This window comes from Plectropomus leopardus, chromosome 4, assembly GCF_008729295.1.
Source record: "Plectropomus leopardus isolate mb chromosome 4, YSFRI_Pleo_2.0, whole genome shotgun sequence".
NCBI classification, from domain to species: domain Eukaryota; kingdom Metazoa; phylum Chordata; class Actinopteri; order Perciformes; family Serranidae; genus Plectropomus; species Plectropomus leopardus.
Genome location: NC_056466.1, coordinates 26,544,425 through 26,561,507, shown reverse-complemented (window position 1 = coordinate 26,561,507; position 17,083 = coordinate 26,544,425). Strand labels below are relative to the sequence as shown.

The 17,083-nt window shown below is 41.5% G+C and overlaps 2 protein-coding genes across 2 annotated transcripts; both read right to left on the bottom strand.

Moving 5' to 3' along the window:
* Nucleotides 1-2,352: 2,352 nt before the first annotated feature.
* On the bottom strand, nt 2,353-7,756 carry polg2 (polymerase (DNA directed), gamma 2, accessory subunit). The gene is made up of 8 exons (XM_042484760.1): nt 6,841-7,756; nt 6,114-6,219; nt 5,458-5,563; nt 4,803-4,988; nt 4,338-4,475; nt 4,163-4,243; nt 3,445-3,545; nt 2,353-3,321 (listed from the first exon to the last, which is right to left on the bottom strand). The coding sequence occupies exons 1-8, from the start codon at nt 7,334-7,336 to the stop codon at nt 3,156-3,158; spliced, it is 1,380 nt and encodes a 459-aa protein (XP_042340694.1). The 5' UTR covers nt 7,337-7,756; the 3' UTR covers nt 2,353-3,155.
* A 982-nt stretch (nt 7,757-8,738) lies between these two features.
* Nucleotides 8,739-17,041, bottom strand: LOC121941851 (probable ATP-dependent RNA helicase DDX5). Its single transcript, XM_042484757.1, has 13 exons — nt 16,890-17,041; nt 15,580-15,760; nt 15,374-15,470; nt 15,120-15,253; nt 14,652-14,717; nt 14,387-14,528; nt 14,081-14,241; nt 13,552-13,724; nt 13,195-13,305; nt 12,971-13,032; nt 12,228-12,287; nt 10,537-10,758; nt 8,739-9,565 (listed from the first exon to the last, which is right to left on the bottom strand). The coding sequence occupies exons 1-13, from the start codon at nt 16,928-16,930 to the stop codon at nt 9,108-9,110; spliced, it is 1,908 nt and encodes a 635-aa protein (XP_042340691.1). The 5' UTR covers nt 16,931-17,041; the 3' UTR covers nt 8,739-9,107.
* Between the last annotated feature and the right edge of the window lie 42 nt (nt 17,042-17,083).

Sequence of the window (17,083 nt, the reverse complement as noted above, 5' to 3'; positions counted from 1 at the left end):
AGTGTATCAAACCTTTCAAAACTATCAAATTTGGATACTTCTTGCAAAATATGGTGGCAGCTGCTCCATGACACTAATAATAAGGTTACATGCACCTTTAACAACCAGTGCTGCCCACCCCATGTAACCCCTCTTCAGGGTTACATGGGCAGGGTTCCCACACATTTTCGCTGGAAAAAAAACAATCAAAACTTTTTCCTGACTATTCAAGGATCCATAGTAATTTTAAAAATAATAATAATGATTTTTTAATTAATATGTTTTTTTGCAATACTTGTCTGGAATTTTTCAGTAATACCATATACAAACTCTATTCAGACACAATCTTAGCTAACTTGCATACATGGGAGAAGACAGACAGAATGTGGGGGGAAATTGAAGACACGTAAACAAAAACGGTGTTACACATTGATGCATATGAGAGTTACATCACATCAACAGCCTTAGAAAATAAATTTTCTGTTATGTTACATTATGTGAAGAATATTCACAGAAGATTACTTTAACAATAACATTACTCCAGGACAGTATTCTATGATTATTACAAAACTGTGTTATAATTTTGTTGTTATAATCTTTACTAGTTCCATGACTTTTCCAGACTTGGAGGAAGAGACTGTGAAATTCCATGATGTTTCCAGGTTTTCCATGACTGTTGGAACTCCGAGTGCATGACCAATCATCATGTCTAAGTTTACATTGATAAAGATAAAATAATTTTTTTGCGTTGATTCAGCATCCCAAATGTATGTAGATAGGCTATGTAAGATCAATTCAATGTGCTGAATTCAGGTGGTGTCCGAAAAATCATTAAAAAAATGTTTCAATTATATTTCATGGCTCAACTGATCTGTTTCCTTTGCTTTGTTGACATATTGTTTAAAATTGTTGTGTCATGTTGTTTCGACTAGAAGCTCATGAAGGAACTGAAGTTATAAAAATGACCAAGTCCATGTTGTTTGAAAATTACATCTTAAAAACTAGTGAACGGACAAAAGTCAGAAGAACAACTTGACTCGAGTTTGTTGTCATTGCTTCCTGTTAAGTAGTAGTAGGCAGAGTGAGCACCACTGTTCAATAACAGTAAGTAAGCGAGAGGTCTAAGTCGGAGATTCATGAGCACTTGGAAGCTAGTCAGGTTGTGCGGGTACATACCAGACACTAAAGGAGTCATTCAAAAAGATTTGTTTGTTCATTTTTGCCCACCACTAAAGTCTCCCTGTCCAGTAAACTGTGCAAGTCATCTGGTGCAGGCTGCATCCATAGGAACATCTCTGAAAGAGGTGGAAATAAAACAAATGTCATGCAGTTTTAAAACTCTATGGCTTGTTATCTAGTTTCTTCAACACTGATAGAGCAATTGGTCTAAATGGCAAACCCTTTTAATTTGGCAGCATTACTCCCTCCATACAACTCACAAGGAGCATGCGTAAATTATCTTGCAAGAGGGATCCTTGCTCGCCAGCAGGGTCGTGCTCTCCAGGATGAACGTACAGTCAGGAACCAAGACTTGGTACAGGCGGTCATATCCCTCAGTGTTGTGACAGGAGGACTTCCTGTTCTCAAAAACACGATGTACATAAATGAAAACCAAGTTCGTCATTTGATCTTCGAGTCCTTCGGGCCCAACGTGATGGATGTTGATGATCTCATTGTTCCCTTCGAACTGGAGGTTGATGGACTTTGGAATCCCTGGCCTGTTGGGTTTCCTGTTCAACCAGATGCAAAAGGGCTTATCTGCATCAACCCAACTCACTGGCCTGCTTGGATCACTGATGTCTGAGCTGGGAACAACCACCTCAATGCAAATACTCCTGATAACCAACCCCAAGGGTCGCAACCAGTAACTGCTGCTAATGAGCTCCACCCATGGGCGCTGGCTGGGTACCACAAGATGAACATGCAAACTGGTGGTGCCATGTCAATCCGGACAGGGAACATACCGGTAATATTGGAGTTCCTAACTGTGTATGCCTTATCTGTCCAGAAAGGCACGGTGCGCCGAAATGATATCATGGGCATGCTGGTCCTGGGAGTTACCATACGTACCAGTGGGGGCAACATCACGAATGAAAGACTCAGGAAGACTATTGCTGCAGCTAGATGTGAGACTCATGTTGATACCATTGACTTCACTGGCAACATGGTTATGAAGGGCTGGGACTTTCTGAGTATGCACTGGAACCAACAAAGGCAGACGTCCCTTCAGGACATGTTCTCTCTGTTGCAACAGTCAGTGGGACCAGTCTCTTGGCATTTGGCAATGGCATGCCAACAAATAGAATTGAAGATGCTGACCGGCATTGTGACAATCATTCGCGCAATCAAAGATTTCTGCGACTTTCCCTGGCAAGATCTCAGCAATATGATTGCAAATCGCACTGGGATCGATGAGCTCAGTAATGTCAGTGCATTTGCAGATTACATTTAGCCACCAGCCCCAGTAGGAGGCACACAAGTAGCAGCACCTGGGGGACACTGGATGGGATGGACCCTGGCGCTCCAAAAACCGATCCAAGGACATCTGAAGAATTCTGATTTCCCTAACTTTTTGTACACTGCTCTCCAGTTGTCGATCCAGGTCGGAGGCAACACGTCCTTAAGAGGTTACAGAGGTATTGATAACCTTACAGTGCAAGAAAAACCTGTGATCGACACCTGGATTGTTACGTACTTGACCAGCAGGGGTGTCCAGCACATTCCCAGGCCCATGAATCCAGCTGCTGATGAAACTGCACTCCTAAACATCCGGACAAAACACATCTAGCCCTGACAGCAGCTATTGACTACTTAGTGCTTTATTTTACCTTCTGTAACAGTTTTGTGTTTACTTGTCAAAAGTACTGAGAAGCAGCTGCTTAAAAACTACATGCATTATGTATACATTTTGTTTGAGCAACAAGTTGCACTGCACACGTCTCCTTTTCACTAATAATTCTTAGCCTTACCGAGATGTATATAGCGATACACATCAAACATCCACCTTTCCTTATTGGGTCACTTTGAGCCAAACGTTTTTCAGTAAGAGATTAATTTCCATTCGATGCTGTCAGTAAAAATATTCCTCACAAGGAAGTCAGTGACTTGTAGATGAGTAACTGTTTTGTGCCTTAAAGGGATGCATTTCTTTTAGTTGCTAAAATAAGAAAGTCCATTCAGATGTTGTCGGCAGCAGAAATGTATCTGGAGATAAACTTTGTGATCTCAGAGATGTGCTTGGTTTCTTTGATGGTGGTGTCTCTGCTGCGGACTTGAAGGAGGCCGCTCTCCAGCGTGTTCTCACTGATCACCACAGTGAAAAGCACTCCCATCTCATCATACCTAAAATTCATCGACACAGGGACAAACAAATCACATCAGTTCACAGCGAGAGAATCACGGCTAATTTGCTGCATTTACTAATGAGCAATTTCTCTTCAGTTGCAACACTAAATTGCACTTTACTTTGCATTCAGCAGCTCCACTGATGTTGGCAGAGTTTTGAGATACCCAGGCCACGCAGAGATCTTGGCCTCCATAAACTCCAGCAGCAGCCCTTCACACACCTACAAAATAATACTCATTAATATACTCAGAGTTCACACACATTTTCATGGCCAAAATTTCAAAACTTTTCCATGGTTTTTCACGGACACATTGTAACATTTCTGAGACCATTCACAACGTATAACACTACAAGAACTGTGTCGTTAGTTTCCCAAAATGTTTGTTATTGTAATAAAATTATTCAGCAACCTCTTCAAATATCTAGTAATTGGTTGTTTTACTGGTATGGTGGTATGGTATGTTCATATTCATATGCAAGTCTGGAAAAAAATGCTGAAACATAAGAATGTAGGCACACGCTTTTTGAACTTTGGAATTGGACATAGAAAGTTTTCCACTAAAAATTACTGAAAAAAACACAACAAAATGCCGTGACTTTTCCAAAACTTTGAATGATTTTTAATAATTCAATGACTTTTCCAGTTACAGAAAATGAGAATGTGAAATCCCATGACTGTTCCAGGTTTTCCATGACTGTGGGAACCCTGTTCACTTGAAAGATCCTTTTCACCAAGCACTTGATTCACTTTTTAGATGTGTGTTCACACAGATTTAATCACGATAAATAAAAACCAAGTGATCACTGATGTCCTATTATGATAAATATGTTACTCACCTGCCTCAGCTCCACAGTGGCTCCCCTGCCAATGTCTAAAGCTACTTTGACAGGAGCCAACACTGGATGCAACTTCAGGACCTGGAATCAACAGCAAACCAAAACTCAGTGATGGAGGATTACATCAAAAAATGGAGCACAAATGTCAAGTGGAATATATTATCGCTGTCATCACCTTTCTCTGATGCAGCTTCTGCTTGCTGTCTTGTTTCCTGAGCTGCTGGAGTGAGTTGGACAGAAAGGCCATCACACCGCGATCCATGTTCCCGGTTACTGAGACGACGTGAGGAATTGACTTACGGCCATCTTGACACTGAAGCGCGTTTAGAGAGACAATTAACACTGCATGTGATTACACTGAAGAAGGGGGAAAACACTAGTGAATAGCTGCCTTTGAGTATGACCCTATTTCAGTGCAACAGGGTTTAAAGACAAGAATCTAATAAACAAAACAAAAAAACATTTGTCTTCAACATGGGTCATAATTGGGTAAAAACAAAACAGTACAGACAGTTACAAATGCGTCACTTTATCATTCACTTTTCTGCAACAGCAACTTGACAGCTAAACTAAATACAAACAAAGAAAACACATGTACAAAACAGGACAGTGTTAGGACTAAAAGAAGAAGCAGACTGACCTGAAGTTTGGAATATACTCCTTGGTGTGTCTGCAGCAGCTCTGTGTTTCCCCTGTTCCACAGCGTCTCCAGGGGCTCCTCTCCCCACGGGAAGCTGTAGATGATCCTCACACCACGAGACGACGCCTCCTCGAGTTCCTCCTCTGGAACGTCACTGCTGCTGAAGTCCGAGGGAGACACGGCAAACTGCGAAGACATGGGTTGTCTTGATTTGATGTAACTGAGACATACTGCTTGACTTCTCACCAAACCTCCTCCTATCTTGATGCTTATTTTTAAAACTTGTGTCATTTTAAAACATGAACGGCAGCTTTCTGGAGGGAGATGGAGTGTTTGGAGGGCCTTTCAGGAAGATCAGGGGGTGTATGTTTAAGTAATAAAAAATATCTCTGTTGTAGGAAAACTGTAGAGGATTCAATTTAAGACGCCAATAAAAATAGGACCAGCTAGCACTGCACAATACTGGCAAATACAAACCATTTAACAACCTTATGATTATAAATATATTGTAATCAAAGCATATCACAAAACATGACAGTTCATCTTTCCCATTACTTTTTTGAACCTGTTAAAAAAAACTCTATATGTGCATCTGAGTAATTATCTGTTAATTGCTGTGCTCTGAAAATACTTCCTCTCACTTCAAAATACCCACTTTTCTCCACCACTTCAGTCTCTGTTGCGTCCAGTGATCCAGCCACTGGGAAGAGGTTCGAGGAGAGCAGAACCACACCAGAGACGTCTGAGTGACCTCAGCTGGGCTGGAAAAAAAACCAAAACACTACATTACAATTATGGTAGCACTACGCATATTTCTTTTTTTTTTAAGCACAACTTTGTACTTCCAGAGGGCAAATTTACCTCCTAATGCTGAGAATTGACAGTGTAAAATGAAATTAATGCATCAAATCTGAAATGAATCTAATTCATTGATACAAACAGCATACTACATGTTCATATTGATGTGCCTCTTTTATAGAATTAGAAATCATTGAGTTGTACATATAGCTAATGTCCCACGGTCAGCACAGTGGGTAGAAAAGGTTTAATGACATATTAAAGATATTGGATTTTGCAAATATTACTATTATAAATATTACTATATACTCTGATAAGGTCCACATGCGGGTGAGATCTATATAAACTCATCAAGCTGTATTGAGCATGAAGGAGCTAAATTGATTTGCCCATGTTTGAAAATCTCATCTGAAGAAAGTGAAGTGCAAGAATAAACCTTTTTTTTCATTCGTATGTGTCTGCACACACACATAAAGAGACAGAGGGACAGACAGACATTAGAGGAAGCCTCACCAACCAGAGCCGTCTGAGGGCTGGAAACACAGACCAGTCTCAGCCAGGCCGAAGGGCAGCTTCCTGTTCACCAGCTCCAACGAGGGGACGAACTGCTCCAACGCACCTGACAACAACTCAGACTTAATTGCTGTTTTTGTACAACAAAGAAGACAGTTAAGTTGGAAAACACTGTTGCTGTTTGTCTTTGCTTCTGGTTGAGGATAAATGACATCAGTTATGTTCCCAGGAGTGATGCACTTTCCTATTTTCTGACTATGAAATTTAAATGCCGCAATATTTGGCTTTAATTAGTAGTTTTAGAATGATATCATCAGATCTGATGCATATATTATATGTGCAAAAATGTTTCATTTTGTTAATTCTTTCATGTGGAACTTCCTCTGAGGATAGGTACAAATCCCAGCTCCTTTGCAGACTGTAAAGTCCCAATCTTAGCCATCATGATCCTAAGCATAATACTTGATATGTGGAGCTTCCACCAGGGTAGACTCAACTAAGGCAAGGAGAGTCCCTTAAAACCACCATTTACTTCTTATTTTTACTGTAACATTTTGATGGTTTGCTGAATAAAGGATGGTCTTTCTTGCTATCAGCTTGCCATACAGACCAAACTTCATGCCAGTGTAATCATAATACGCTTTATAGTTATTAGTGCAACTTTCAAATCGCACCAATATCATAACAAACAGTGAGCCTCTCTGGATTTTGTCCTGCAGCGTTATACCTTGAAGAAAGTTTGTCCTCAGAGACGGGGACCTCTGAATGAGCGTCTGTACCCTCTGGATGAGCTGCTCCCTGCTCAGTTCATGCTGTCCAAGTATGTCTTTTAAATGTTCGGACTCAACCATCCTCAGCTGCTTCCGTCCATCTGCTGCTGTGTCCCTGCTGCTGCTCAGAGTGTTGATCCCAAACACCTGAGCTGAGGACCTGCTCACAGAGTGCCACCACTGCTCCAGCAGGTTTCTCCTCAGCTCCATGCCCAGAGGTCCATAGCTGCAGCTCAGCCCACGCTGAAATAGCTCAGTGTTAGTCTGTCCGGGTGAAACATAGTGTCTGTCCACACAGAGCTGCAGCAAAGCCCTGACCTGATCAAAGTCCTCACTGGGTGATGCACTGCAGCGCCTCCTGCTGTGCTGCAGAGTCGGTGTTACTCTGCACTGAGAGGGTTTTAATACGCATAAGTGCCTTGATAAAGCGTTTCTGGCACAACACGACAACATGATGATAAGCTGAACAAAAGTAAATCAAAAGATTGTCTATTTCAGGGATGATCCTCCATCATTAGACAAATCACTCCTCTTTAACCATCCTCAACAGCCCCAAACGCTGATATAAAATAAACTATTAACGTTAAAGTGTTAGCGAGGACTTACTCAAGCGAGCAACCTGTTTTACAGCAAAAAAAAAAAAGTATGTTAACTTTCTGCTGAACACGGAAACACAGGCTCGGTGAGGTGGCATTACCCTCTCTCTGTTTATAGCATACTTTAGCTAGCTAACGGCCTTAATGCAACAAGCTGCAAATGCTAGATTATGTCTGTGCATTCAAAATAAAACACACTCGCCTGACAGTTTCTCACTGCTGTTGTCACACATTTGATATCCAATAAAAACCGCTAGACATAGTTTGAAATTCACCGGAGTTACATGTGATGCATGAGCCGGAAGTGATGGAAACGCATGGCCCGCCCTACGCTGCTTCTGATTGGCTTTGACCTATAATTCATTCGTGGCTTTGACCAACCGCACTCTTCTTGCCTAAATCTAACCAATCAGATCAATAAAGGTAACGAGTACTAGCCAATGAGAGGGAGAGTAGGGCGGGTCAAGCCGTCGCCGTCCTTGAAAAAAGTGAATCCGGGTTACGGATTCACTATGATACATCCCCATGGTATCAATGTGTGATTAAAAACAAATATATTATATCTATGTTATAAGTTTATATGTCCCTCGTCAATTTGTTGTCTTAATTTTAATTTTATGGTCTTTTCTTATGTTATGTGCGATATTACTGTCAAAATGATCTTTTTTTAAAAAAAATATCAAATAACATCTCTGTACAATGCACTATTTGAAAAAAACAATAATAAAAAAAATGTAGGGTGATGTGTTAATTTGACTTTCTGAAATAAGCAGACGCTTCACCATCATATTAGTTTTTAAAATAAATATATTTTATTTTTTCCTGTAGACTCTCAGCATCCTCAGTGGTTACTGCAGCCCTTCACTGAATCCTACTTCACATGCACTGTCACATTCAGGTGGGATCAATGTGGTAATGGCTCCAGAAACAGGAGGGTCAGGAACACCCAGAGGTTGCAAACATCCATAATAATCAATAATATGCACCTCGTTTAATTCCAATGCAGCATTGTTTCTTTTAGTCAGTCAGTCATTATACCAATGCAAAGTGTAACTTCTAGGCAACCTGCCTTTAGACGTTCATACTGTTAATCTCTATGGTAATTTCACAAATGTGTTCAGGGTTATTACTTATGGATCGCGCATCCCTGATACTACCGCATGTGTGGTTAGAGACAACCAGATCCACATCAAAACAATACAATTTCTAGTAGTTCTTTGAACCCAACACCCCCCACAAAGCAAAAACAAAGACACAGGTTCCCTTTTCTTCTTTTTATTTAAAAGGGTCACACGCACCCTTTTTATATGATCTTCATAACATCACTTTAAACATACCACAAACTGAAAACATCGCATTACCTAGTAAAAATAAATTACTGAGGAATGTAACAAAAAACAGTCAAGGAAAAATGCGGCAATCGTAATTGCACTATAGGAGACGTGTCTATGACTCCATTTAATGCTCTGGGTTTACTGAGTAATTCCAACCCTGCTGTAAGCAAAACAAAGTTAAACAGTACAAAGGATAATAATAACAATAACAATAATAATAATAATAATCATACTGTAAGATTTCAAGACTAAACCAAAATCATGTTGGTTCCATATATTGTGCGTATATCATATCTACTGTGGGAAGGGTGGTGGCATGGGGTAGGGCACCATTGGTGGTGGGGGTGGTGGCTGTTGGGCCTGTGGCGGTGGCGGTTGGGAGTTGAATGGGAATGGTGGGTGGTTCATGCCATTCTGAGCGGCCCTCTGCATGGCCCCAAACTGTGGGGGACCCTGGAAACTTTGGTTACCAAAGGCACCCACCTGGTTTGCTGGAGCGCCGAAATTACCCTGTCCGTTGCTGTTGCTATAGTTGTTGTTGCCATAGCTACCGCTTGAGTTACCACTGTTGCCTCCATAGCTGCCACCATTTTGAACCTTACTGCCACCAAAGGCACTCTTCGGCCCACTGCCAAACCCCCTGTCACTGTCCCTGTCCCTGTAGCTACTACCGCCAAAGTTGCTCCTCCCACCCCCGGAATACCTATCCCGACGGTCATCCTTGTAGCCACCTCTTCCCCCCCTTCCACGACCTGCATGAGATAAAGACAGGAGAGGGACAAAAACAGAGAGAGCAGAGTGGGTTCAGATTATTAATACACTAAACCTAAAACAACAGTGATAATATCAATAGACACTGATAAAATGTATAAAGCCCCTTTCAGACCTGGAATATGTCAGCATATCTGAAAACCTTTTGTAGACTACTCTGACATTGGAGAAATCTTAACAACCAACTACAGTAACATGCCTCTCCGCTGTGTGCCTCCTGGACCAGCCAGGTCATATTTTGCCAATGATAGTTGAAAATACTTAAAATATGGATGTTGCAGCTAAAAATGATAAAACATGGACTCTTCAAACACATCTTCAAGCCGGCAGCACACAAGATCTACACAATTAGCACAGTTTTAGGATGGACATCAAAGACTGGCGTCTGCTGTTAGGTATTTGACCGAATGTCTGTTTTTTTCCTTAGTTATGATGATGAATAATGGCCAGAAAGTCCAAATGCACATTTGTGCCATATCTGTAGAAATTCTCTCAAGGCGTTCTAGAGATATCACGTTCAGGAGAAAAGAAAAAATCGTATCAGTTCATTGTTGAGTCCAACCGGACATTTGTGCCAAATCTTTAGTAATTCCCTAAAGGTGCTCTGAAAGATATAGGATAGATGGACCTACGGAGAACCAGAATCATTACAGATTTGGACACAGCGATCGTCGAAATGGAGCCCTTAAAAAATTCTCATAATTGAGTGCTAGATTTACCATGGTGCCTTTAGCACTTATGTACGGTTGTCCATGTCTAAAAAGAAAATTTGGGGACAATGACTAATAAGGGGCATATTATGTAAATCAGTGACATAAATGAATAAATAAACTATCAGCAGGCGGCTTGACTTGTTCGTTACATTGAGCCTAACAATCAATTCTCTTATATACAAGAATATAAAACGCCTCTTTGAGAACCATTATTAACATAAACAAGTGTTGGATTTTACCTCCTCTGTCCTCTGCCATCTGGATCAGCTTGGGGTTAATGGCCTGGTTGGCCTCGCGGAGCACAGAGATCAGGTCACTGGCTTGTTTCATGTTGTTGGGGGTGAAGAAGGTGTAGGCTGTGCCCGTTTTTTGACTTCGGGCTGTGCGTCCAATGCGGTGGATATAATCCTCGGAGGAGTTAGGGTAGTCATAATTGATGACAAATTTCACATCCTCCACATCTGTGAAAGTGTTGCAGTGTGGCAAAACAAAACATGGAGGCCACACAGGATTTTGCACACCACAACAGCCAGATCAAAGGGAAAAGTTAGCAACTGTGGAGGCTGGGGGAAGAAAATGGTCATTAGGCTGTGGAAGAAAAACGTGTTAAAACAACATAAGATTGTGTATACATCTACTCCATGGGAATACTACTGTGGGAAGAGAGAAACGATGCACACTCCGATTGCATACCATAATCAAAATGATCCAAAAGACATTCAGTCTCCCTTTTGTTAACCAAGGGAGGAAAAAAAATGGATTTATGTCTTACCATAAAGGAGTATGCATTCACTAGTCCTTTCCCAATGCAGCGAAATCCCCCACAAATTGTCAAGTGACATCCAGGAGCTTCTACGCAGTTGGGCCACGATATGCACTGGGGCCTCCTCATGTGCCAATATAGGACCATTCTGGGGTACATTTTTGCAGGTCCGTTTTTCCCAGTACACTCTCAAAAGAAGCTTGATATTAAAGGCCGCACTGCACGTCTTGCCAAGACAAAATAGACCAAGTACTAATTTGAACAGGGGCCCCTTCGAAAAAAATGAAAAGGCCCAAGCATTGAACCCTGTGGGACCCCTCACCGAGCACGGAACAATTCCCCCCGCCCCCTTCATCAGTCTCATCAAGGCAAGATCTTCCAAGAAGCCAGTGTTCACTTGAGAAAATGTCTCTCGTTGGCAGGTCTCGACATGACTATAGAAACGCAGGCGAGGGAGGAACTTTGGTTTGAGCTGTCTCACTCTCTTTCTCCTCTCACTAGATGTTCCCATTACCCCCTAAACACATGTGCCAGGTCTCATAAATTTTCAGAGACAAAAGATTTCAAACTGCTCTCTCCATTTCAAGAAATCCAGCACTTTGACGGGAAAAGAAAACAACTGAAAGCTTAGACAGGCTCACAAGCACCCATGCTATGTGATACAAGCTCCGAAAGGTAACAATTGTTCCAAATCTCAAACAAGTGACTTGCAATACAGCGCTCTCTAACACAACAGCATGCAAGGCAGAAGTCACAACATCAAGCATATCTTTTTTTTTCTTTTCTTTTTTTTTTAACGTTTGAGTTGGAAACAGCTGGATGGCATTTGTCAGGTGAAATCCATGGACAGAGAACAGATGTGTGTGTATTTCAACAACATATCAGAGACCAAGGCTTAGCCACACAGCCTTTTGAAGATCACTGGCACACAAGAGCTTTCACCTCTCTAGGCCCACTGGGTGGCAAGCCAGTTGAGCACTTCCAATATGTCATCCTTCTCCCTCTCGAGGCCTGGGACTGTCATGCCTAGCGCCTGCCACAAAGACTCCACCTTAAGGTGAGAAAAACTCAGAAAATGCATAGAAAAAGTTAAAGAAAGCAAAACCACTTTCTTTAAAGTAAGTGTAACACTGATAAGAAAGTGGTGCTACTCAATGGCATACTGACCCAAGCCGCGGGAGGCCACATCTGTAGCGATGAGGATTGGAGCTTTGCCATATCTGAACTCTGAAGGGAGAGGGACAGCAATTATTACAATCACAAAGCAGCCTCTGAATAGGAGTCTTAAATGATGTGATTGGGGATGTAACGATACACTCAACTCATGATTTGAAACAATCTACGATACTGGGTTCATGATGCGATTTTCTCACAATATTTTTTAATACAAAATAGGATAACAAAAATTATGACTATTAAGCAAATTATTATGCAAAACTCGAATTATACAACGAATGCATTTCTGGATATGCACAATGTCCCCTGCTGTTCATCATTTTAGTTGTACTATATGTGTAGTTTTACACTCTTTTGCAATATTTGAAGACTATTTTTGTCTTTTCTGTTATCTTTTTGCCTTTATTACTTTCTAAAGGAAGCTCAAATACTGCCACACTTCCGATTTTAAACTAGAGGGTGCATCTTTTATTTCTATAACAAATGTCGTGGAGCCTTTGCTTCGTCTTATTAACATTGGCGAGGAGTCTCTAGTCTTGGACGTGATGTTGAACGTTCAACACTTAGTAAAATGGCACGCCGGGCAAGCAAAGTCAAAAGTAGATCACGCCCTCTGCTGTGAAAAGTGCGGTTGATTTTTCATCTCACCGATTTGAATCTCACATTTTTTTAGCGATTTTTAACTGCCTCGAGATGCATAGTTACATCCCTAGATGTGATTTATTAAATCTCACCGTTAAGGACCCAGTCCCTCTCCTGCTGGCTCTTGTCTCCATGAATTCCCATTGCTGGCCACCTGTGACCGACAGATTGAACATTAAACAATAATGCAAGAACAGGTACGTACATTGAGAAAACAAACAAAAATGCATTGCTAAATGTTACTTTTCTAGATAAAAAACAAAAATCAAAATAGGGATGAGACATTCTTGGAGGGGATGGAAGAGGAGACCCTTACCCATCTCTTCTCATCCTCCTGGTGAGCTCATCACAACGCCTTTTGGTCTCCACAAAAATAATGGTCTTGTTCTCCTTTTCACTCATTATTTCCTCCAGCAAACGGATCAGTCTGGCAGAGGAGAGGAAGTTGATCAAAAACTTATTTGACAATAATGTAGTCTGTCACTGAAACAGTCATTATGCTTCTATGGTTTCAAGAAGAGCCAAAGACTGGTTTAAGATTATATACACGATTTGCTCCTGAAATACTTGTACTATTTAAACAAGGAACATGCATGGCTAGTAACTGATGCAAACTTTTTCTCCATCACATCATTTTACTGACTGATGCTAATAAAGAGATATCTCTACTCACTTGTCCTCCTTTTCCATGTCGTTGCAAACATCAACTATCTGCAGGATGTTGTGGTTGGCACTCAGCTGCAGTGCACCAATGTTGATTTGGATGTAGTCCTTCAGGAAGTCCTCAGCCAGCTGGCGAACTTCTTTAGGCCAGGTTGCGCTCCACATCAGGGTCTGACGATCTGGCTGATGAAGACAAAAAGACAAAAAGGAGGACTTCAATACTATCTGGCAGCTTCAGAGTAAATTAAGCACTCACATTCAGAAGTTAAAAGGTGCTCTCGTCTGATATCTTGTATCAGCAACATCTAATCTGGGTAAGTTACAAGGTATGAGTATCGGTTGCAGGTTGTTGGGTCAACTTGTGTGGGCATTTCTTAAATAACTCTCTGGAGAGCCAAGTCCTCATTTAATGGAGGTGTTGGAGAATACTATTTCTCATAAACAATGCAGCTGAGTAATATTCCCTCTACTCTGATATTGTCTCATTAACAATAATAATGTATAATGTCTTCCAAGTTAAAGAAAATAACACAACTTACCCGAATTTGATCCACTATCTTGCGGATCTGAGGTTCAAATCCCATGTCCAGCATGCGGTCAGCTTCATCCAGCACCAGATAGGTGCAACGACGCAAATTAGTCTTACCGCACTCCAGGAAGTCAATGAGACGACCTGGGGTAGCGATGCAAATCTCAACACCTGAAAACAAAACAGGGACACCATAATGTTATATTTTAGACCTAAAACCAATCAAACCGTATTCATAAAACAAACACCTGATAGCAGCAAAGAGTAGAATAATTTTAATACAATTTACACAGTGAGGGTCATTAAGTAAGCATACCCCTCTCAAGGTCCCTGATCTGGGGTCCTTTGGGTGCACCACCGTAGATGCAGGTGCTCTTGAGACGGGAGGCCCTGCCGTATTCAGCAGCCACTTGTTGCACCTGCTGAGCCAGCTCACGGGTTGGCGCCAGCACCAAGCACTAAAGACGGATGGTTAGAATTTGTCAAAATTATCAGTGTGATGCATCATTCACACCATACAAACTGACCGAACATGGTCAGATCAGATCACACTACAACAATACATTTTCAAGCGTACTTACAATGGGTCCATCTCCATGCTCCAAGAATGGCTGATGTTGGATGTGCACAATTGCAGGCAGAAGGTACTAAAGAAAAAATAAATAAATAAAAATAAAGGCCTGAGCTCTAAATATACATATTAAATTGACATATCAGTGTTCCAATGTGCACCGCTGGCTTGTTTTCATTAACTTTAACAACATAAGCAGGATATATTTCTTTCCTCAGCTGATGAGAGTTAGCATCGTTTCAAGTTGCATCTTCTCTTTAATGTCTATTTTCTGTATTCATTCTGCTCCATCTTGAGTCAAGTCACTCTGGCCAACAGTGTAATGAGCCTCACCTGTCAACTGAAACTGATTTCTGACAGGATTTAACATTTGACATAAGTGTGATATCTTGACATTCGATGAGTGACAAGAAATTTCTCATATAGGTCCAGGGTAGAAAAGGTCTTAAAAACCATCATAAAAAAAGATTTCACTTACAGCGAGGGTTTTCCCAGACCCAGTTTGAGCGATGCCAACCATGTCTTTACCGCTCAGGGCAACTGGCCACCCCTGAGACTGAATGGGAGTTGGTTCAGTCCAGTTCTGTTTGACAATAACTTCCATGACATAACCTAGAGAAGCAAGATAAGCAAGTTAAATTGTTGCACGGCCAACCTTCTGACAATGACACATTTAAAAGGTAAAGAACAGTTTAAGATTAATTGCTTGGTAGAGCATGAATTTCTACTCACTTGGAAATGCAGCTTCGTGGAATTTTACAATTGGTTTGGGGCACTCTCTACCTTTGACCGTGACTTCTTTGCTTCTTCGGTACTGCTCAACCTCTTGCTGGAATTGAAAGGGGAAATGCAGAAAACCAATCATGTTCAACACACATACACACAAGCCCCCATAAATCAAAACATGACAAAGAAAAGCAGTTATTAGCAGCCCTTACAAGTGGTCTGCGAGTAGCATCGGGATGTTCCTGGTAGAAGTTCTTTTGAAACTTTGGAAGCTCGTCAAGGTTCCAGTGCTTCTTCCGCAGCCTTTCACCAGGATTGCCAAACTTTCCTGGAGGAGGTCCGCCCCTATTGCCTCCTCCGCCACCACCAAAACGAGGCGGTCCTCCACCATACCTTGTGTAAGAGAGTAGGACACTAAATTAAAGCATAGCCAGGGAGGTGCCTATTGAAAGGGCCATTCCACAATTTTCTCACTTTACGAAAATTAACTAGTTGTGGTTAGTGCTAAACAGCCTGTGTCCTTGCAGGCCCTAGTATGAATGGAAAAAACAAAAAGATGATCTTGCTTGCTTTTTATTAAGGGCAGGGCTATGTTTTGTATCTTGATATATATTAAAGTTAAAGGTCAAAATGTCTCCGTCTCTGCACATAGATTCAGATGATTCTTTTCTCCCCTTCTTCAAAAAAGACAATCAGGCTTTTGTCGGTCCCCCAACTTTATGGACAATGAACCACAGGAGTTTTGCAAGTGCAGGAAAAGGGCTTTAAATACGTAAACTTCATTTACAGACAGTGTAATCAACATTTAAGAAAGAGGACACAACCTCCGAATACATATTGTTTATAGCTTAGAGGACATACTTGGAGCTGAATCTTATTTGCTGTATGAACACTGAGCATCTCTGGTTTTATAGCGAAACAATAGTTGTGCTGACAAGTTTCAATGTAGCCAACACTGCTTACAGTTCAAAATTTACAGCACTTGAATATTGCCCTACTCATTCAGCAACACTCATCACCAAGTAACATTAAACGGCGCAATGATTCACTTAAGATTGATGACTTGTTCAAACGCGAGAAAACGAGAACATTATGTGGCGCCGGTAAGAGACACTATTAATGGAAAACGACTCGTTAAAAATAAATTGCGACACAAATCTTCGTCTCGGATGTGCATCCGCAAGAGGAGACACCGCTGCGTCACATGATAACATGCAGGCTGCCGTGCAGAGCTCAGCCGCCGACACACAGCCGTCTTTAGCTGCCATTTTACCTCTAACAGACAAGGAAACGGAGAATATTATGAATACGTCAGGGACGCCTGGTCGCTTGAAAAATGTGTTTCACAATCTAATACATCAACGTAGCAAGATAATCACAGGTGGCGACGAAAATACTAAAAGTCAAACGTCTTGTATTGGGGATGCAGCGATGACAGCGGTAGCGCTAGCAACCGAATGCTAAGCTGTTCATCCCGGCTAACCATTAACGTCAAAACAACCAAAGCTGACATTTGACTTACCCTCTGTCTCTGCCTCGGTCTCTGTCCGAAAAGCCAGGCATTGTGTAGCAGACTGCTGTAGCAAAAGCGGATAACTAAACAGAATATTATATCTAGGAGCTAAATTCAGCACAGACAAAACAAAAAGAAAATGCCGGCAGACAAAAGTCTGGCTGGAGAGACGGATGTGATGTCACATGAGGCGGATAACATCG

Coding starts and splice junctions, on each gene's coding strand:
- polg2 (XM_042484760.1), bottom strand. CDS start 7,336: ATGTTGTCGTGTTGTGCCAGAAACGCTTTATCAAGGCACTTATGCGTA. Junction 5,564..6,113: donor CCCTCAGACGGCTCTGGTTG/GTGAGGCTTCCT, acceptor TTTTTTTTCCAG/CCCAGCTGAGGTCACTCAGA. Junction 4,244..4,337: donor AGAAGCTGCATCAGAGAAAG/GTGATGACAGCG, acceptor TGTTGATTCCAG/GTCCTGAAGTTGCATCCAGT.
- LOC121941851 (XM_042484757.1), bottom strand. CDS start 16,930: ATGCCTGGCTTTTCGGACAGAGACCGAGGCAGAGACAGAGG. Junction 15,254..15,373: donor CCACGAAGCTGCATTTCCAA/GTGAGTAGAAAT, acceptor TTGCTTCTCTAG/GTTATGTCATGGAAGTTATT. Junction 13,725..14,080: donor AGATAGTGGATCAAATTCGG/GTAAGTTGTGTT, acceptor TGTCTTCATCAG/CCAGATCGTCAGACCCTGAT.